Source organism: Manihot esculenta, chromosome 15 (assembly GCF_001659605.2).
Source record: "Manihot esculenta cultivar AM560-2 chromosome 15, M.esculenta_v8, whole genome shotgun sequence".
Classification (NCBI taxonomy): domain Eukaryota; kingdom Viridiplantae; phylum Streptophyta; class Magnoliopsida; order Malpighiales; family Euphorbiaceae; genus Manihot; species Manihot esculenta.
Genome location: NC_035175.2, coordinates 7,188,368 through 7,211,246, shown reverse-complemented (window position 1 = coordinate 7,211,246; position 22,879 = coordinate 7,188,368). Strand labels below are relative to the sequence as shown.

At 31.9% G+C, this 22,879-nt stretch overlaps 1 protein-coding gene across 3 annotated transcripts; it reads left to right on the top strand.

Moving 5' to 3' along the window:
* The first annotated feature begins 2,411 nt into the window (after nt 1-2,411).
* LOC110601699 lies at nt 2,412-21,051 on the top strand. Of its 3 annotated transcripts, none has more exons than XM_021738940.2 (19): nt 2,412-2,568; nt 2,762-3,162; nt 4,399-4,647; nt 5,342-5,532; nt 5,615-5,786; nt 6,475-6,612; nt 6,688-6,877; nt 11,821-11,966; nt 12,448-12,624; nt 12,850-12,960; nt 13,613-13,732; nt 14,255-14,411; nt 16,114-16,277; nt 16,370-16,456; nt 17,448-17,776; nt 18,294-18,375; nt 19,277-19,416; nt 19,547-19,796; nt 20,384-21,051. In XM_021738940.2, the coding sequence occupies exons 2-19, from the start codon at nt 2,872-2,874 to the stop codon at nt 20,705-20,707; spliced, it is 3,318 nt and encodes a 1,105-aa protein (XP_021594632.1). In that variant the 5' UTR covers nt 2,412-2,568; nt 2,762-2,871; the 3' UTR covers nt 20,708-21,051. The 3 variants fall into 3 exon arrangements, with proteins under 3 accessions (XP_021594632.1, XP_021594631.1, XP_021594633.1); XM_021738939.2 differs by having other exon boundaries at nt 19,523-19,796; XM_021738941.2 differs by lacking the exon at nt 2,412-2,568 and having other exon boundaries at nt 2,956-3,167; nt 19,523-19,796.
* Nucleotides 21,052-22,879: the final 1,828 nt, after the last annotated feature.

Sequence of the window (22,879 nt, the reverse complement as noted above, 5' to 3'; positions counted from 1 at the left end):
TTTTAACGAACGTATGATAATGTCCATTGTTCTTTATAGCGAACATGACCAGGGGTGGATTTATATGGAGCAATGGGGCACTTGCCCCACAGTTCATATAATTCTCATTATTTATTCATATTACTTTTTAGCATGATCTCAATTAAACATAAAATTTTACCCTTTATATTCTAAATTTCATTATAACTTAATACAAAATTTATTCGATCAAAAAAACAAATTAATGACTCAATTTAAAAAAAAATTGCCCCATAAAAATATTAGAGCATCCATTTATTATAGTCTAATAAAATAATACTAACATTTTTTTTTTCTTAATTTGATAAATTAATAGTTTTCTAACTCATTTATTATATATATAATAAATAAATTATTATCTAACCTTTTTTTATATAAATATATATGATTCAAAATAAAAAAACTTGCCTTAATATCTTAATTTCAATTCGAATGTGAATTTAATTTATATTGCGCTGATAAATATTTTTAGAGTTTTTATTTAAAGAGATATATTGAAAAATGATATATAATGAATCGAATAAATTTGAAATAAAATTTTAGAATTTATAAAAATTAAATTAAATTAATTTTAAATAGAAATTAAATTTAATCGAATAGCTTTTTAATAAAATTTTTATTTTTCAAATCTTATTTTTACTATTTTAAAATTTAATTAAAATATTTTAATTTTAATTATAATTTAATATTTATATTATTAAAAATAATATATTATTATAATTAAAAGTTTCAATTTATTTTATTTTTTTATCAAATTTCGAACTGAAATAACAATAAACTTTTTTAAAAAAAAATCTTAACTGAATTTATAAATTAAATTCAATTTAATAATTTCTTTTATTCGAACTAAATTAATAAATCGGTTATTATATTTTTAAAATCATACATTTAAATCTCTCTATAATTAGTCAGTCATATTTATTACAATTTAAATATTTTAATCTTTAATTTTTAATTTAAAAAAACACTTAAATTTTTATTAATTTTTATCCATAATATTTCATTTAATTAATTTTTAATATTTTTATTTTTGATTTCTATTCATTATAATATTTTAATATTTATAATTTCAAAATTTTGAGAAAATACTTATAACTATAATTATTTTTAAGTGATATTAAATAATTTTTAAATAAATTGTAAATTTGTATAAAAGATATTTTATAGAAAAAATTATAATTTCAAAATCAAATTAACTATTTATTAGTTTTGACCTAATATTTATAATAGATGAAAAAATTATAAATTTAGACAGATTAAATATAGAAATTTAAGGAATTAGTTTAAAAAATATAAAACTTGATTTTTTAATTACGCTAAAATTTAAAGATAAAATTTTTTCATTATATTGAAAATAATTTAAGTGTTTGTGTGAGTATTTTAAATATTTATTTTTTATTTAACTGATTGATTAACTAAATTATGGATGAAATAATTTTCAATTTGAATGAATTGATTATATAAAATTTTAAGTATTGAATTTTAAAAATATAAAAATTAATATATTAATTATATTAAAATTTAAAAATTAAAATATAATTTATTCTATTTATTAAAATTTAAAAAAATAAAATTACCCCTTAAAAATTTGTTCCTCCTATAAATATCACCACTATCTCTCACATAAAATAAATTAATAATAGAACAGATTTAAATAATTATAATTAAATTTGAAATGAATTAAAATTCAAAAAATAATATTTTAATAAGTTTGAATGGAATATGAATTTTATTGTTTATATAAATAATTAATTTAATATAAAATATATATTTTATAATAATATTTATAAATTTATCATATATTTTTATTTAAAAATTAAAGTTTAAATATTTTTTAAAAGTAATAATTTTTTTTAAATAAAAATTATTAATAAAAATTATTTTTTATATAAATTATTAATTAAAAATATAAAATTAAATAGATTTAAATTTTATTTTAATAATAATAAGAGATGAATTTAAATAATTTATATTAAATTTTAATTGAGTTTAGAATAAATTTAAAGTATTGCTATATGCTTTAAAAAAAAATATTGCTAATATAAATATATTTGAATAATTTAATTTTTATGGATAACCTCCTGCCAATATTCCCTCCAAATAATCAATTTATCACTAATTTATAGTTTGTTAATTTTGTGTTCCTTTGATTATATACTCCATTGTTATTGGATTTCAATGGTCTTCTGCTTTTTGATTGATTTTTTTTTTATCCAGTGGTTCTTTAGAGTCGACTTATAATGTGTTCTTGATTTACTTTTCTATTTTTATATTGTGCAATTAATTAATTAGGGAGAATTAGGCACTAATTAATAAATTTTTAAAAATTTACAGATTTAATAATATTTTCTCCTAATCATTACTCTCACTGTTAGATAATAGTAAAAAAACAATAAATTAAATGAAGCGATTCTTTTTTAAGGTAGCAGTGTCATGGGCCATGGCTTCTGATTGTTCAAGTTAACGCTGCGTGCGCGGCGTCAGGATCTTCGTCGCCGGTGCTCTTGTTTCTGATTTCTGCAACACCGTTTACGATCTCATACTCTCTTGGTAACTCTTCGTCATACACTAATTTTCAATGCGCGCATTTTGTTTTCCCATACGAGATTTTGCTGAAAAGCTGCAAATGTTTGATTTCTATGTTCCTTGCAAAATGTATCTACAAGTTTGATATCTGAAGTTTCTTTACTAGTTTTCAAGCTTATTCAGCTGATTTTTTCCTCTAATCAATTGGTTTCTGTAGTTCGAACCCTAATTGCTGCTTATTATCACTAAAGATTTTGGGTCGTTAGGAAAGATATGCAAAGTGATTTAAAAGTGGTGATATAGAAGGGTAGAAGATTGATCTGGAAAATGCAAGGTTTCAGAGCCAAGCTTAGAGTGGCAGTTCTTGTTATAATAACCATATGGATCGGTTTACTTGCTTTGTATGGTTTGCTAAAGCCTATTTCGAATGGCTGTATAATGACGTATATGTATCCTACATACATTCCAATTTCTACAAATGATGGTGGGTCATCTGCAAAGTATGGATTGTACTTGTACCATGAAGGCTGGAAAAAGATTGATTTTAATGAGCATATAAAGCAACTCAGTGGTGTTCCAGTTCTTTTTATTCCTGGCAATGGTGGTAGCTACAAGCAGGCAAGGTCTTCCTTTTCTTTTTTCTTTTTTTTTTTTTTTCCATTTTTTGTTTTAATGTGGATTATTGGCATGTTGAATTTTTTAAATCATGTTAACCATTAGGAATGTTAAACTGGTGGCTACTGAGTTTAATGTCGAACAATGTAATGCAAGCTCGTGCTCGTAACCGAGTGCGAGTGTATGTATTCCATACTATTTTTATGTAAGATGAGGTGGATTACAAAGGAAGTGAAAAATACAACACCATAAAAATTGCTAAGTAAAAACAAGTAAGAAAACTCAAATAAATCTACTTAAAAAAGAGTTCATAAAGGAAAAGATGCTTAAAAAGAGTCTGGAAAGACAAAAATGGATACCATTTAGCTGCTTTCCACCTTGTTCTTTTTTCAGATAAAAATTGTTATTAAAGCAATGTTTCTTTGCATGATGTCTTGTCAAATACAAATCCCATTTGCTTTTTATATTTTTGTATTGCCTGAAGAAAATAGAGTTTTTGATGCAAAATTTAGCCCAAAAGGTTGATTAATCAATTTTGTATTAAGATTCTAAATGGTGAAGTCCTTCTCCTACCTAAGTAAGTGGTAGCTAGCTGACATACATTTTGAAAAATGTGCTTGCTTCAAATGCTCAATGAAAGCAGCCAAGCAGAGGTGGTGGGTGGTGCCGTGGCAGCAGTTGTTGACGCTTACAATTTACATGGCCTTTCACTAGTGGGTTGCATGTTGGTCATGGACATGTGCATAGGTTGGAGCTAGATGTGGTCATTGAGGTGGTCTCATGCACTGCAGGGGTTTTCTTGTTGCTTCCAAATTTTGTGGCTTTCCTTTAGGTTTTCACCTAAACTCATCAAGTTCAATAGAAACTAAGAAGTTATGGAAGTAGCTTATTATCTTGCTTGTTGCATCTATCATACACTTGCCCTTTCTTTGCCCATTATTGCTAAGTGCTATGTTTGATGACAACTCAAATTTGTAAAGTGCAATAGAAATGAAAAGTTACAATGGAGGGTTATTATCCCGTTTGAGTCCATGGTTGTATTAAAAAAGAAAGAAAGTATAAACTTTTGTTCATTCTTTTTGGCATTCTTTGAGTACAATTTATTGAAACAAAAACCCCTTATGGTTACTATATTGTGCATTGTATTTGAAATTTGTTTCATGCATTGCACATCTGTTGATGTATATTCTTGCACTCATATCTTTGTTTATCGTATTGGTTGGGATGTCTTCTGTACAGGTAAGATCCTTGGCAGCTGAATCTGATCGGGCTTATCAAGGAGGCCCCCTTGAGCAGACATTTTATCAAGAGGCCTACTTGACTCCTGAGGAGGGAGGGGACGGTGCAAGTGGAGCTGGGTTTCATTTACCTAATCAATACTCTAGCAGGCTGGATTGGTTTGCTGTAGACCTTGAAGGTGAACATTCGGCAATGGATGGTCGAATACTTGAAGAACATACAGAGTATGTTGTATATGCCATTCACAAGGTATTGCTTTTAATTTATATTCGCATTATTAGCTTCAAAAGTCTGGACAACTTAAATTATAGTGCCTATCAATATTAAATGGCAAGGAAGCTGACTTGTTTTGTACCTGGAGATCCTCTTGAACGTGTTTTAATGTTTGAATTTAAGAATTGTTTCCCCTTTTGGGAAGCTTAAGTGGTATAGATCCTGTATAGATATATACAATATGTCTGCTCCCCCCCCCCCCTCCCCCCCCAAAAAAAAAAAAAAAACTTCCAGATTTAGCAATGAATTTTCTTTTATTGTGTTTCTACCTAAATTTTTTCCTAATCCTGATGCATGAGAAGGTTTCAATTCCTTTTCAGATCTCTCAACAATGCCTGCATCATGGGTTTTGCCTCTGGATCTAGAACCTTTATGATTACTAAGTGCTGAGTTATGTCAGTTCCATTAATTCCTAGTTTATCATTTTTTGAGGGGCATGTAGGTTCATCTTCTAGTTTCTTCATTGAACTTCCATCAAGTTGCACCTTATCTTTGTGTGATGACTGATGACTCTGTATTTGCCTTCATCTGGTGATAGATATAAGTACCCTTGAACTTCTTTAAGCTTGATTTTTCTTTAGATTTTTAATGGCTTATAGCGCTATACTCATTTGCTCTCGCTCATATACTTTAATTTATGCAATTGGTTATTCTATGGTCTTGCCTGCAGATTTTGGATCAATACAAAGAATCTCGTGATGCCCGACAAAGAGAAGGTGCTGTAGTATCTGCTAGTTTGCCAAAAAGTGTGATATTGGTAGGTCATTCTATGGGTGGTTTTGTTGCTAGAGCTGTAATCGTCCACCCTCATTTAAGGAAATCAGCTGTTGAGACCATTCTTACACTTTCAACCCCTCACCAGTAAGCTTTGCTGCCTTTCAATATCTTTGGCTGTTGATTGCACAAGTTGATATGTTTCTCATGAGATTCACATCATCCCCAGATCACCTCCAGTTGCATTGCAGCCATCATTGGGTGATTATTTTAAACGTGTAAATGAGGAATGGAGGAGGAGATATGAGGTCCAAACTACTAGGACAGGACGTTATGTATCGGATCCATTGCTATCTCATGTCGTTGTTGTCTCCATCTCTGGTGGTTATAATGATTATCAGGTTAATTTGAATATTTATTTTGGTGTGAATATCATTGGGTCTTTTTGGCTTTTGAGTAAATAAGTAATTGGCTATGGTACATGGTGGGCTCTTTAGGATTTTTTGCTTGCATGAAAAAATGACGCATTCTGTTTTACTCTCTTATTGTTTAGTGTCATACATAATGAAATGGAGGATTTGGTATGAAAATATTATCTATAGGGTTATTTTTGCATTTTACATATAGCAATCGGCATAACGTTGGCTTGGAGTTAAGCTATATTATTTCTTTCTGTAGGGAGTAATCATTAAAACAGATTTGTTTTTTCAAAAGTACTTTGTTACCTTTTCCCTAGTCTTAAAGTATCCAATCTAAAAGCTTCTGCAACTAGTTGACAGGCCTATAATTCATATAATATTACAGTGTCTTTAAAATGCTTCCTGATTAACGATTATTACTATAATTTTATTTATCTGTTTTTATTTGGTATTTGTTATTGTAAAATGGCCATCAATATTGAAGTTCTCTTGTTAGTAGCCTGAAACATTGCAGTTTTTCTTATAGCCATATTTGTAGAATGTGCATTAAGTTGATCTGCTGAATTGGGTGTTTCTATATTTTTGCAGAATGAAGTGTTATGAGAAAACTGGAAATATAATTTGATGGGTTTGTATCTGCTCACTAACACTTCAAATTTTCTTTTTCCAGGTTCGATCAAAGTTAGAGACCCTGGATAATATTGTGCCCCCCACTCATGGTTTTATGATAAGTAGTACAGGCATGAGAAATGTCTGGTTGTCAATGGAACATCAGGCTATTTTATGGTGTAATCAATTAGTTGTGCAAGTGAGTAGATCACCTCTAGTAGAACCTAGATTTAAGCCTAATGGGAGATTTTCTGAATGTGTATATTCTTTGCAGGTATCACATACACTCCTTAGTCTGATGGATTCCAGAACAGGGCAGCCATTTCCTGAAACTCAGAAGAGATTAACAGTGTTTTCAAGAATGCTTCGTAGTGGGATACCTAGGACATTCAATTGGATGAAGCAACCATACTCATCTCATCAGTCAACTCATACCCCCATTAAGGATATAAAAAATGCACTTGGTAATTATCAATCTTCTTTATATGGTTGTATCGGATGAAGACTGTTAATTGTTTTGAAAATTTAAGGTTTATATTGTATAATTGTGAAAGTGAATTTGCTGAAAAAAATTCATGATGGGTTTTGTATAAATTACTTTCTGATCTTACCAAAGCATGCAAGGCATCTACATATGTGGTGGATTGGAAATGGAGTTGGTAAACTATTTCTGAAAGTAATTTACAAGATAAAGTTTAGCGAACCGAAAGAGGCTAGACTAGATTGATTAGTTGAATTTTATTTCTCATGCCTACTTTCTCTAAGAAAGAAAAAAGAGAAAAAAGATTGTCCAGTGCAAAAACTTTAATACGAAGACAAATAGAGGCTTTTTTTTCCCCAAAAAAGGAAAAGGAAATTGCTACACTAGTGGGGAGAGAGATAGTGAGCTTGTAAAATCAGGAATTGATTTATTTCTGATGCTAGTACATTAGTTAAGGTGAGTGGCACTACCTTCACATTGAGCTGGGATCAGTAGATCAGAGATGTCTCTAGAACCTGTACTTCTTTTGCCCTCTCCAAATGTCTATTATTTTATTATACATGTAAAGTACGAAATCAAGGTGCTTTTTGGGATTTTGAAGCATAGCTATCATAGGAACTGCTTTTTGGATGAAGGCAAAAATGCTGGAGAAACAAAACTTCTCGGAATCAATCATATTTTTGAATATTTACTAATAGAAATTGTTTACATGACCTACTTTGCAGAAGCAAGAAATTAGGTTGCTGAATTTAAAAATTCCTGGATGCTCATTGGTCATGCTGTCATTCCCTAATGCTGTTTGATCTTTAGAAGATGATCGAATAGTTTGGTAATTATAATTTAAAATATAGTGCACATGGCAGAATAAAACCCGGATTTTAAGTTGAACATTAGTTTCTCTAACAAATTAGATTTGTAAGAAATAGTTGTTTTCTCTATTCAACAAGGGTGTTTATATATGTAGATTATAAGACCTTATTAAGATAAGAAATCATTCTACTAAAAGTCCTCTATCCCTCTATCTATCAATTAGTATCAATTAGCCCTATGATTTTGCAATCTATTCTAATTATGTACAGATTATGTTCACGCCGTAACACTTCCCTTTCAAGCTGGAGCATGGATGTTTATTTTGCTCAATTTGTTGCAAAGATATTCTATTCTAGGCTTATTTAATGCCTTGGTGAATAAATCACCCAGTTGCTCTCTTGTCTTAACATAACTGGTGGAAATTATTGTTTTTTGAATTTTTTTACGAATAAAATGGCAATCAACTTCAATATGCTTAGTAATGTGAAGAGTAGCCTGATTATCACATCAAAGTTTCACGGGTAACGTAACATCCACACTGACTTCTTTCAACAAATGATTTATCCACAGAATCTCACAAATGGATTGAGCCACGATCCTGTATTCTTATTCGACATTGAATCTGGATACTACATTCTGTTTTTTATTTTTTCAATATACTAGTTTCCTCCAATAAATACATAGTAGCCTACCGTGGATCTTTTATTACTTTTAGATTCTGTCCAATCAGCATCTAAAAAGTACTCAACTGTAATATGTCCATGATCACTGTAGAGTATATCGAGTCCAGGAGTCCCTTTAAGATAACATAGAATTTATATTAGAATGGCCCAATGTTTTACTGTAGGTGCAAATATGAATTGGCTTACAATACTTATTGCAAAAGCAATATCTAGCAGAGTCATCATCGTAAGGTAGTTCAGCCTTCCAATCAACCTCTTGTATCTCTATGGATCATTATAAAGGTCTCTATCATCCTTTGTGAGGCATATATTAAGAACTATTGGTGTGTTAAAGGGTTTAGCTCTCAATTTTTCAGTTTCTGCAAGTAAGTCAAGGACATACTTCCTTTGAAATAAGAAAATTCCCTTTTTTACTCAAAACTTTTACTTTCAAGACATACTTAAGCTGATTCAAGTTTTTGGTATGAAAACTCGATCATTCCTTTTAATGACAATATTATCAACATACATAATAAGGAGAATAATACCAACATTTGAATGTCTATAGAAGACACTTACTCTTTTTTAACCCAAATACTTGAACATCACTGAACTTGCCAAACCAAGCCCTGTTAAACCAAGCACGGGGCTGCTTCAAACTATACAAAGATTTTTTCAAATGACAGACTTTTCCATACTCACTATACACTTCTTCTTGGAGGTCACCATGCACAAAGAAAAAGTATAAGAATAATCTCCTCTGTAGGTTTGTGCATATCCTTTAGCAACAAGACGGGCCTTAAGTCTTGCCACAAAACAATCTGGATTAGCTTTGATGGCAGAAATCCATTTACAATTCACAACCTTCTTCCCTTGGGTAAATCAACTAGTTTCCAAGTATGATTATCATTTAGAGTCTTGATCTCCTCAAGTATTACACCACACCATCCAGAATAAAATAGGACCTCTTTAATTGTCTTAAGTAAGGAAATGGAATCTAGAGAGGCAATGAAGGAACTAGAAGAGGAAGACATGTGATAATAAGAGAGAAAATTAGCAATAAAATAAATAAATTTATACTATTATTTATCTTTTCAAGGATTACTGGGGAGATTAAGAATGCTTAGTGGTAGATCCAATGGCGATGGCAAAGAAGATTTTTGTCCAGGATATGTATCATAGATTACTTGTCTTCTAGAATAAACTTGAACTACTGGTGGTTTAGTAGACTATTGAATACTAGGAGGAACACATTCAACAAATTGTGCCGAAGAAGACACACTAGTGGAGATCACACTAGGAGATCTTACTATCGGATGTGATCTTATAGATGAGTTACTCATCTTCCTCTCCATCACCGGTAGAGGTCTGTGCTGCTGGAAAAAAATGGAATTTTCTCGAAAAAAGCTATATCAGATGAGACTAAATACCTGTGGAGTAGCCATTCTAAATACGAGAATATCTCATGAAAATACACTTTAAAGATTTAGGATCAAGTTTAATCACACGAGGTCTAACATCCGAACATAGTGAGTATTGCCAAAAATCCGTGATTCCAAAGAAAACAATGACTTATTATGTAAGAGAATACTATATGGAGTATTACTATTAAGTATCGTAGACGACATGCAATTAATGAAAAAACATGCGGCAGAGAGAGCGTCAGCCCAAAATTGCTTAGGAACTTGCATTCGGAATAACAGAGCTCGAGCAGTTTCAACGGAAATATCTATTCTTCTTTTTAGCCACCCTATTTTGAGCAGGAGTATCAAGATTTGGTGAAGAATCCTATATTGACATAAAAGTCTGAGATGAGCTTGACATGTATTCTTCGGCATTATCACTTGTTCAATATATGCATAGAAACATTAAATTGATTTTTAATTTCAATACAAAAGGCAAAAAAGTGAGAAAGCAACTCACAACGATTCTTCATAAAGTAAATCCAGGTCATCTGAGAAAAATCATCCACAAAAGTAAGAAAATACCTTAATCGAGTTGTAGACCCAATAGGATAGGGTCTCCAATTGTCTGAATGAACTAATTCAAAAGCAGATTCAGCCTATTTATTGATTCCGGGACTAAGTAGTATATGATGGTTTGCAAAATGATAAGACTCATATTATAGTGAAGGTATATCATGAAACTAGGGGCAAAAACTTTTTCAAAAGTGGTAGAGAAAAATATCCTGATTAGCAATGTGCTTCAAATGGAGAGATATCCTAACTAGCAATGTGCATCAAATGGAGAGATGTCCTAACTAGCAATGTGCTTCAAATGGAGAGGTTACACTAGAACAAACAACTGACTGAAGCACCTATGCATCCAAAATATAAAGACCATTAGATACATGTCTTTTACTAATTACTAATTCTTCTTCATCATAAGGTCCTGGAAAAGATAATGATTACGGAAAAAAGTGGCACAATAGTTTAGGTCTATGGTAAGTTTATTTACATAGATTAAATTAAAGGCAAGATTGGTTAAACTTAACACGAATGATAAAATGATGAAAGGAATAAGCTTAACAGTCATAGATTCCTCAACGTTATGTTGCGACCCATCAGCTATGATTACATGAGAATGTACTTTATGTGATTGGAAACTAGAGAATGTATGGGGATTACCTGTCATATGATCCGTGACACCAAAATCAATGATCCATTTATTTGAGGAGGAAATATGGCATGTTTTACCTGTCTTAACGATGATAGTAGTGACTGAAGTGGACTTTTTGAGTAGGTTCTTATACTAAGTAGTAGTATTTTCACCTCGATAATTATTTTCCTATCCTCCTTTGGCAATCGTAGTTTTATTATCGATGGCTATTTTTAAATTTCTAAAATGCCGAAAATCAGATTGGAACGAGATCCAATCCAACAAAGTCACAAATCCCATAGAATACACCATTGCAAAGCACCGCTATGAAAGAGGTGCCAAAAAAACAAAACAATGCATAGGGCTGAAACTGCAAGATAGAGGCAACAGAAAAACCGGGCGCAACTTCTGGACATCTTTAATAGTGCACGTGCAATATCCATGAATAGTACTGATGAACAGTACCTAAAAAATAAACCTCAACAAATTGAAGGCCCTGATACCATGTAACAAGAGTATTTATATACAGATTACACACCTTATTAAGGTAACAAATCATTCTTCTAAAAGTCCTTTATCTATTGATTAGTATCAATTAGCGCTATGATTTTACAATCTATTCTAATTATGTACAGATCATGTTCACATTATAACAGTTTCAAACAATTATAATGTGACTAATTTGAACATTATTGCTAGCAGAGCTCTTTGTTATCTTGCATAGATTAGAAAAAGTTCTATTCGTCGATGATAGAAGTTTTCTTGAATATCATGTTATTTACATGTTTATTTCATTGACAATTACAACTTCCAAAGCAAAATGATTGTTGTTTTATTAATTTCATTGCACTTGCAGGTTCTCAAGCATATGCTTTATCCAAATGTCCCAGCAATGTTCACTGGAACAATGATGGTCTTGAAAGGGATTTATACATCCAGACTACTACAATGACTGTTTTGGCAATGGATGGGAGGAGGCGGTGGTTGGATATACAGAAATTGGTTAGTTTTGCCAAAGTTTTTCAGTAGTAGTTATGAAAAGTTTTGACTTGTGCTGTTTATCTTTGATATTATTATAATGTCTTTAGATTGTTGATTCTTTAAAGTTCACTTAGACCATTTTATTTCCTTGTTCCTGTGACAGTCTTCCAGCCTTGGGTATAACACTTATCTCAAATTTAAATATTTATTGAATTGAATTTTGTGTATAAACTGTTGAAATTTAGTTTGGGCATTTTTTTTTTACTGTCTTCTACTTGATCAATAATCTTCTAAAACTCATTGAAGTTCTACTTTTTGATATTCAAGCCGAAATCAAGCTTCCATGTTTATGTATCAAAGATCGTAAGATCAGTATCTGCGGCTGGTGGTTTTTCCCCTCAATATATAATTATATATATATTTTTATATCTTGCCTTTATTTTCTAAATTCATGGACTGACACACATGGAAAGTTGCTGAAGAGTTTAACTTTTGTCCATAGGGTTCAAATGGAAAAAGCCATTTCATCTTTGTGACAAATCTTGCTCCATGTTCTGGGGTTAGACTTCATCTGTGGCCTGAAAAGGCAAAATCAACTTCAGACTTGGCTGCAAATAAAAGGGTTGTAGAAGTAACATCAAAGTTGGTGAAGATTCCTTCACGTCCTGCACCAAGACAGGTATAAATACTTGTTATGTTCTGATAGGCAAATTTTATATTACTGGACCAGGTGCTGCCTATTGTATATGCTTGTTTATTTCTTGTTCCTTGTAATGGTGAATCTTACAAAATTTTTTCAAGTGGAGGTCTAATGCTTTCCGCCATTATAGATAGGTTGGACTAAACAATTGTCAAATGATAGATTCACTCATCATATTTTCAAATTATGCTGCTTGTTTGTCAGATGGAACCTGGTAGTCAGACTGAGCAAGCACCTCCATCTGCTGTACTTTGTCTGAGTCCGGAGGAGATGCGTGGTTTCAGATTCCTGACAATCTCTGTTGCTCCTCGTCCGGTATTGTTATCCTTCATTCCTTTTATGATATTAGTGGAATCTGCCTAAGATAGGTTTCATGTATTATTTTTGTTGCCTGCTTTATTCTTTACTTATCTCATAGATTACTCTCTCTGTAACCATGTACTTTGCAACTATGCAATACCTCTATTTGTTACACTGTTGGTGACTGTAAATATAAGCATAGGAGGATCACAAATGTATTAAGAGCTGCAAATAAATTGCAAAAGCTCAGGCTTTTATGTGAATAAAATTGGCTAAACATTATTTTCTGGCTTGTCTGCCAAATCTGAGCTGGTCAGAGTGCTTTGTGGGCCTTTGACCAGGCTCATTAAGCTTCTATGTGATTTTGCATCAGGGACCTTTCTTTTTTCCTCAACAGGGACCATTACTGTGTCTAAAGGCTGCATCTTGCTATCCTTTATTTACGTTTGCAATGGCACATTAACATATGAATCATAAACTTTGGTTTTGCCAGTCTGATCTTTCCATGTCAACTAATTAGTTACTGGAAACTTTTTTTTTACATAGCTTTTGTACCTTATTAATTTTTTGCTTGCATATTTTTCCCTTGAATCGTGAGCTACAACCTTGTGACTTGATACTTTGAAATGGTGTGAATAATTGACATGTGTGAGTTTTTGATGCTCAGAGTATTTCAGGCAGACCTCCACCAGCAGCTTCCATGGCGGTTGGGCAGTTCTTTAATCCACAGGATGGGGAGAGAGATTTATCTGCCCAATTGATGCTTCTATCTACCTATTCACAAAAGGTTAATGCTTTCATGATATTAGCTGAAGTACTTAGTAGGTTTTAAATTATAGAATCTTATCAGTTTTTGGGAGCAAAGGATGGGAAAAGTGGAGAAAAGGAAAATAAAGAGGAAAGAAAATGGAGTCGAGTTTATTTTCGATCTTTCTTTTTTGAGTGAATAGAAATATGGAAGTTATGAAATGTGGACTATATATATATTCTTTATCAATAGTAAAACAACTATTACGCCCTCAAATTTTCTTTAAGAATTTTATTGGGGCTGCAATTGAATTGAGTAATATCACTCATGTTCATGTCTCCTGTATATGGGAGAAAAATTTGGTGGGCCCCATGAGTGAACCTTCTTCTCCCCTTCCCACTTACGTCCTCCTCCAAACAAAGGAAACTACAGTATTTTCAAAATATTCCTCAAATTTCCTTTTTTCCCTATTTCCCCCTTCCCAAATGTAGTGTTATCTATAAACTGGGTTAGTTTAGTCCATGACAACAGGTGTTTGACTGGTACATGTTTTTTGTGCAGGAAATATTTTTAAAAGAGGATCATCCCCTTGCTTTCAATTTATCATTTTCTATTAGCTTAGGCCTTTTGCCTGTTACTTTGTCGCTGAATACTGTGGGCTGTGGAATAAAAAGGTCTGGACTTCTCGTTGAAGAGGATGGAGACATGGAAAACAGCAGTAAGGAGTTTATGTTCTTCTGCACCTTATCTTTTAATTTCTTTAGGCTATGTGAAAACCTCCAATTGTACTATATGCTTCTTTCTAGGCTCAGTACCAATGTGTGTCAATTCAAAGAATGATAAACTTTGTGTGAGCATGCACGTGCACACTGCATTTATGCGTAGGATAGAATGATGGAAGAAAGGAAAAAGAAAAAGGAAAATTTAAGAAGCCTGAATTAGCTCCTGAACTGATACCAGATGGTCAATTTATTCCTAAAGTCCAATAGTTAATGCTGTTAGTTTCTTGGTTTTACCCCATTAAATTGAATTGGTAAAATTAGAAGCTATCGGTGGGACCCAAGCTCTCTTTCTTTAATCTCCCTCCCTCCTCTCCTCTCCTGCCCCCCCCCCCCCCTCTCTCTCTCTCTCTCTCTCTCCACACCCCTCCCTTTCAAATTCCCCTCTTCTCGACCTCGCTTGCAATAATTTTGGAGTTCTATGGCTTGTGTAGCTGTAAAAACCCTTTCTATAGATGCTTATATAGCTTCATGGAACACAACATGAACACTTATAAAGTGCAGTTCTTATTTGGCCTGGTGATTTCTTCTCATTCTGTTCTTTTTGGTTTTAGAGGGAGTCACCAAAATTCATTGCAGAGAAATCAAATAAGCCACTGGCCCATTGCAAAAGGGTTCCTTGGTGAAGTAGCAGCATTCTGCAATGTCCATAAACTTGACAATGTCGCAATGATTTATTTCATGAAATGAGCATATAACCAACCTTTATTTAAACCAGCATGTTGTCAACCATACATTTGAGCACATAATTGACATTTTTTTTATTGGCAAAATTTGGACACAGATTGTGTTGTTGATATTCAACGTGTCTTTGAAATATAAATGACCTACATATGGTTCACTTTGACACTTTTGAAAGATCTATTGTTCGCCAAACACAGCTAGACATTCATTCAAAAGCAACGGCTGGCTGAATGCATGAATTGATAATCCTGAGAAATCGATGGTTACTTTACCATGGCTTTAAAGAAGATGGAATCTACTGTTAGAGAGAGTCCCATCTGTAGTTTTTAACTTTACCAATTAAATTTAATGGAGCAAACTAAGAAATTTAACTATTGGACTTAATTAACCCAAATTTATTGAATCCAATCAAAATTTACAGGTGAAATTGATTATTTGGTAAAAGTCAAAAGGGCCAATTTGGCTTTTTGCAAAAAAGAGAAAGAAAAGCAATATCTTACATATGAAATTATGCGGGGAAAAGATGTGTTTAAAATTTTCAAGTAATTAAATCAAGGTAGATACTTTCTAGCAGCTGATCATTAATTATCATAGATTTCCTTGCTTCTTAAATCTCTCACATCAGTTTCCCTAGATGAATGTATGCTTAAGTTTTTGTAAGATCATTTGTGATGGTATCTTTTCCTTTCTCTTTCATACTCTCTTGAATTCATGCATTGAGTTGAACCCTTTATGAAATTGTAAAAAGATTTGCTTGAAAAAGTTCTTGATATTTGATTGGATTTTTTAGGATAATTCAACTCTTTTCTTTGTTGGTTGAATTTGAAGTAACAACTTCAAAATTCTTAGTAGAGTTTCTAAATCCTTAAACCTGTCCTATTTCACTTGTGCCTTATGATTTCTGTAATGGTCAAAATATTTTCCTTTTCTGCTAAACCAGTTTTCTTGGAAATTTAGGGCTTTGCAAACTGCGGTGTTTCCCATCTGTAGCACTCGCATGGGATCCTACATCAGGTATTCACATGTTTCCTAATTTGCAAGATGAAACCATTATTGTTGATTCATCACCAGCCCTGTGGAGCTCTACCCAGGGATCTGAAAGAACCACTGTTCTTTTACTGGTATGAAAGTTCTAAACGATTTTCTTTACTTTTTAATTTTATCCCTTATGATTTTAGTGCCATTTAGCTTAATTGTACTTAATTCTCTGTAGGTTGATCCTCATTGTTCATATAAAATGAGTATTGGTGTTTCTGAAACAGCAGCTGCCAGCAGGTTTTTGCTTTTGTATAATTCACAGGTGATTTATTGTCCTGATATGGATGGATATTCTGTATATAATTGCCATTTCTATGTGAGGTTGTATCTAATTTTGGATATTTCATGTTCTCTTGCAGTTTCCTTTCATCATTTTTGCTATTGTTTTTGTCTGTTCTTCTTTGAATAAGCTGTTTGAGTCATTCCTTAGTTGCATCTGCATTTGTATGTTGTGTGATTTATTGGGTGTGATTCATATTTAGGACCATTCAAGCAGAAATACATGTCAAATTGTGATGTAACATTGGCCATCTTGATGTTGCTTGATATTGCTTTGCCTTTTACATACTATATGGAACAGATGTAGGTGGATTGGATAACTTGTAGTATCCATGCTAGATTCTTTAGATGTCCTGACTGAAAGTGATTCACATAAATGTATATTTTTTAAGAGTAGGTGTATTATGGTGTTTGGGTATATATTATATATGTAGTTGTCATAAAGTAATAGTAGTCCAAGGAAGAAAAACAAAATGGTGTGGGGCTTTACGTGATGTCAGTTAATATATATCAACTTCATTATCAAGAAACAAACTGGGTATTTTATTTTAGTATCTTGAGAAACACCTCTAGGTTAGATGTTTGAGCTGATATACTGAATAGATCTCACAGGACCAAGAACCTAATATTTTCATGTGGACCTCACTGTTGTGAAATTACTTCAAATTCATAACCGAATAACTGTTTCAGTGCTGAATGCATCTTTTTCTTCTTTCTTGTTGCTTACCAGTTTCTCCATCAAGATGAAATTTTTAAAATACATTGAGATATGTGTGTAGACATATTTCTAACTGGGGTGTTTTTTCATGTATTGATTTTTTTCTGTACATCTTTACTAAAGGAGATTGTGTAGCGATTTATCCTATCAGATTATATATGGACATGGATGGTTATTATTATGCTCTTTTGCTGGTTGTACTGAAATCACTGTGGAAAAAGTAAGCTCTATCATATTGTGGAACTTTTTCACGCAGATGGTTGGTTTCTCCTTTGCGATTATCTTTTTTGCTCTAATGCGGCAAGCACATGCGTGGGATCTTGATCTGCCTATACCTTCACTGTTGACAGCCGTGGAATCAAATTTGAGAATGCCATTGCCTTTCTTGTTTCTATGCATCATGCCCATTTTGATTTCCTTGTTCATATCCTTGATAATGTCTCAGCCCCTTCCTCCATTTGTAAGCTTCATCACTGTTTCAGTGATTTGCTATTTCTTTGCAAATGGGTTCATAATTCTACTGATCTTTGTTACCCAACTGATCTTCTATGCGGCTGCCATCATACATGTTTTCATCAAGACAAGGTTGGTTAGCTAGCCTCTTACAACTGATGCTATGTAAATAATGGAATTATGGGATGATGTGTTTATCGATGTTGTGGTTGATGTTTTCTCAAATTGAAAAAGGTAGAAAAAAGAAAAGTAGAAAACTAGAAATACATATATATATGTATACTGACTGCTTAATTTTGAGAATATGGTTCAAGTTGTGGCACTTTTTCTGCATGACTTTAAGAAATCCTCATCCTAGTTATAGATAAAACTGTCTATTTTCTTAGATAGAGCTGTTCCATACCTTTTTTAGGAACAGATGATGAGCTGCGAACAGATATTTTCTCAAATAATTTGATTAAATTTTAACAATCACTTTATTGTCTGCCATGAGAGTTTTTGTTAGCCTTCAGTGACAGATTCTATTGGTTGAAATTAATAATGATGAAATGTTTACAGAAATGTGACTGACAGAAGCCTTTTGCTTTCGTGTATGTTTAATCTTGAAGTACTGCTTGATATACTGAATGGCAGAGTTTATATTTTGTAGGTGGCAAGGATGGGAAGGAAGTGTTTGCTTTGGCTTTCTTCATTGGTTTATTAATCTTTCCTCCAGTTTCTTTTCATTAAAAGTAAGCTCTTATCTCTGTAGCATATTCTGTAGCCTAAACGGTAGTAGTAGGCTATGTAGCCAGCACTGAGCAGCCAGTCTCTTGGAATGACTTCCCAGGTACCTTGGCTTCATTCCTCTAAGGCTAGTCCCCAGGGAGAGATTACTTGGGTAAAAAGGCCCATACAGATGTAACTCTTTGGGTGGTCCATTTTGATTGATGTTTCTTTGTTTCTTTCTGGGCAGTGTTATTAGAATCATACAATTCACCATATGAATAGTAAGATTTGCATCAAATCACTAGCCTAGTGATAGGAGTCTGATAGGCGAATCATAAGTAAGGAAAAATTGGACAGGAAGCACATGAATCAAAGGTGAATCATGAGACAATTATTGGGAATGGATAGATTCATCGTTTCACAAAGAGAAGGGCAGCAACTGGCCAAGTTAAAAAACAATGGGAAAAAACAAAAGGCTCAAGAGAAAGACATCAAATTAATAGGGAAAAAAATAAAAGTGCCCATAACTTTAGTTATTTTTGTTTTAAAATTTTGATTGCTACTATGATACTTTGGTCTTGGTCACAGCATAGTCATTAGATACACATTGATTTTATGTTTAGTACATGATTTGTAAATAAAATTTATATATACATGTATATATATACATTATTTACTATTGAATGTTTTATATCTTTTGATAAAATTAATTGGATTATATGTATCATCTTCAATTGACAAAAGTTGTACGTATCTTACGTTTCAATTCAATTCTCAGTTCAAAAATGAGGATTTTGATTCTCCCAGATGTAGTTAAACCTCTTTTTGTACTCCTTTTTTTTTCCCCCTTTTTTTTCTCTATTCTATGAGAGCTCAGATTGGTTCTTTGCCTTGTTTACTTGATCTGATTTGTTGATAAACCAGGTTGTGAGGGTTCTAAGAGTCAATCCATTACTTGTAACAGCGCTGACTGCAATTACCCTGGGATGCTTTGTTCATCCAGCATTGGGTTTATTCATACTTCTGGTTTCACATGCTTTGTGCTGTCATAATGCATTGTGCAGGTAATTTTGAATCTTAAACTTCACTATTCCATTTTTTTTGCATTTGCTTTGTCTTGATGCTTTTGTTAGATTCACATTCTAAGAACCGTTCCATGTTTTGAAACAGTTTTTTGACGGCTTCCTTTCGCAGCCATGCACAGAGAAAGGAACTGTATGATTGTAAAGACAGAGGAAATGAAGGATCTCAGGAAGATGAATCCAAACATGAAGGTCTTTTAAACCAGAATTTTATAGCAGCAGAGAACAGTTCCAGTAGTGCAAACTCTACAAAAAGTTTTGGTGACACACAATTGGAGATCTTCCATCACCGACATGGCTTGTTGATCCTGCATCTTCTTGCAGCAATGATGTTTGTCCCCTCTCTTGTGGCATGGTTGCAGGTATGAATGATGCTTCCATTTGCTTGTGTGGCATTGAAGTACTGTGCTGTTATCACTTTTGGAGATTTTAATGTCTCTCAATTAATCTTCAAAATAGCTTTTCTGGAATGCAACAAGCCAAATTAATTCCTAAACCTTTTTCATTGACTTGGGATGGTATTTATTACTGCTATAAGTGCTTTAGTTTTCCAACTATTGAAATCAATGTAAAGTTGATCTATCACAATTGTTACGTGCTTGCTTTCTGGTTTTGGGCTGGGAACTACCAATTTTTCACATGCTATGATTGCCTATTTCCAGTGGATTTAATCCTTGTTCTGCTGGTCAGCGAAGCAATTTGTTTCTTTTTTTGCTTTTCAATGAAAAAATGAGCTGTAGTGCAGCACATAACAAAATTTGATGCTGCTGATGGATCAATCACAATGTTTTATGTTGCTCATTCATTTCTGGGATCATGATTGAACAGTATCAAAGCTTTCAGATTAATCCATATTTTATTTTGATACCTATGTACCAAACTTGTTGAGCATTTACAGAATACGTAGGCCACTGAATGCCTTCATATGGGAACTTGTGTGTGATTGCAGAGAATAGGATTGGGTCATAGCTTTCCATGGTTCCTGGATTCAGCTCTTTGCATTGGTGTAATTCTTCATGGTATCTTCAATTCAAAACCCGAGTGCAATTCTCTCTTTTCCTTCCCAGCCATACTGGGGAAGGAAGTGAGATTGGATTTTGTCTACCTGCTTGCTGGCTATTTTTCCTATTTCTTCGGTTTGGGCTCGGAGCCATATAAAGTATTTTATGCCATGGCTGCAGTAGGGTTTTTATCCTTTGCTTTGAGAACATTACAGAGGAAGGAGAAGGGAGAAGTGCATTTTGGGAGAAAAAAGCATTCTCACAAACATTGAGTGAGCATCATCTGAAAGCCATACATAAATAGATTCTGAAGGTTGTTGTACGATCAGTATCATGTCTTGACAAAGACTCCCTTGCAAAAGATTTGGACTCCGCTTTTTTTATGGGCAAGCAATGTGATCGTTGACTACGCGTGAAAGATATAAATCTTGGGGGAAATTTGTTGTTGTTAACTAACCAAGCGATTTTTTATGCAGCAATGTATTTTTTCTTGTATATGAGAGCTGCTTCTGCTTCTGCTTCTGCTTCTTGAGAGTAGCAAGAACTGACAAATGGTAACTTTACTTTTTACATTTTAGTTTGGTTGAAGGATTTAAGAAATGAGATTTTGCTTTTATTCCCCTTCCAATTAAATATCACCTGTATTAATAGTAAAAAATTCATAAAACATTTGACATATTGAATTGCCATCATTAGATTTCGAGCTGACAATGTCAAGTTCTAAATTATTAACTAGCTAGATCCACAAAAATGGCTTCGCAGAAAAGGCTTTGAAATTGGCCATTCCCCTCCAGGCACCACTTGCGGAGGAGGATTTCCATTTTCACGACTCTTATGACCTTAGTAAGATCTAGTCGACCATTGGTTGACACTGTGAGGTTGAAGCTTGCTAGGTCTTGGTGAGAGAATGGTGCCTCATAGGGAGTTAGGGATAATGCACGTTTATTGGACTCGGTAAAATTCAAATTGACATCTAAAATGACTAGAAAGCTACACAAAAAATTAAAAACTAATTAATCTATTTTTTAAAATAGAGAGTCAAATAATTAGATTCATTAGAAAGAGGAATTAAATAATAGTTTTTTATTATTTATTTATGTTGTTAAGTAAAAGAAGATTTGTCTTTTTAATATAGGTAAATAATTATTTAATTCGTAAATTGTAGCTAATTCGATCCTCCAATTGTTAGAGTTATTATTTTAATTTTTCACATTTGATAAAATCAATTTGCGCATCCTCCATCCCTAATCGATGCGATGAACGAGTCAAATGATGAACTATCCTTTTCATTTTCTACTCCTGTTTTATTTTAATCCTCTTTCAATCACAAATTTTACCATTTTAATTCTTAGTTGGGTTTTTTTTATGATACAAAAAAATTCACTAATTAGTTTATCGATCGATTTTGAAAGTTATATTAAAATATTTTTGATATTTTAAAAAATTTATTAATTAACCTTTTCATTAATTTTAATTATTAAGTATTGAAAAAAAATTTAAAGTATTTATAAAGATTAATTAATAAATTTTTTAAAATTTAGAGATTAAATAATAAAATATTTATTGATAAAATTAATATAAAAATTAATTAGTATATTTTTTAAAATATTAAAAATATTTTAATATATTTTTTAAAATTAAAAAATTAATTAATAATTTTTTATATTATAAAGATTAAATAATATTTTTTTTGTAATAATAAGACAAAGATTGTTTTGGAGAGATTTAAAATTGTTTAATTTTATAACAGTTACTGGTTGTTAACTTGTTATAATCTTTACAAAATAAATTATTTTTGTAAAACACTTGAGATTCATCTTCACGTATTATTCCTTAAGAAATTTCACTGTCAGTATCTTTATTTTCTTTTATTAACTCTAATTAATTACGTCTTCAAATTACAACTGGGTGACATAAATTTAATACACACTTTATAATTGTCGGTCGTTCACATTAATATCTTTAAAATAAGGAAAAATATTAGAAAACTTCTATTATGCTGCTGGGCCAGGTCAAGACATTAAGGATGCACATGATTAAGGAAAATGTGAAGAGGACTAATCTGACAATTTACCTTTTTGTCATCTTCTCCAATTATACAATTATAGGAAAAAAACTCATTCTTGTTTTAGAAAAATATATTAAAATATTATAAATATTTTAAAAAATTATTAATCCATTTTTTTATTATTTTTATCTATTAAATTTTATAAAAAAATTAAAATATTTTTAATTTAAAAAAATTAATTAATAATTTTTTTATAAAATTAAATAATTAACTAATAAAATTTTTTAAATCACATAAATTAAAGGAATAATAGGAAAAAAAATCTAAACTACTTGCATTTTAATAGATATATCTCAAATTATAAAAATTAATTAATATACTCTATATTATTTATCTAAATTTATTTATATTTTTTCGTTAAATTTAATTGTTAAAT

Coding starts and splice junctions, on each gene's coding strand:
- LOC110601699 (XM_021738939.2), top strand. CDS start 2,872: ATGCAAGGTTTCAGAGCCAAGCTTAGAGTGGCAGTTCTTGTTATAATA. Junction 6,878..11,820: donor GGATATAAAAAATGCACTTG/GTAATTATCAAT, acceptor TTGCACTTGCAG/GTTCTCAAGCATATGCTTTA. Junction 19,797..20,383: donor CTCTTGTGGCATGGTTGCAG/GTATGAATGATG, acceptor GTGTGATTGCAG/AGAATAGGATTGGGTCATAG.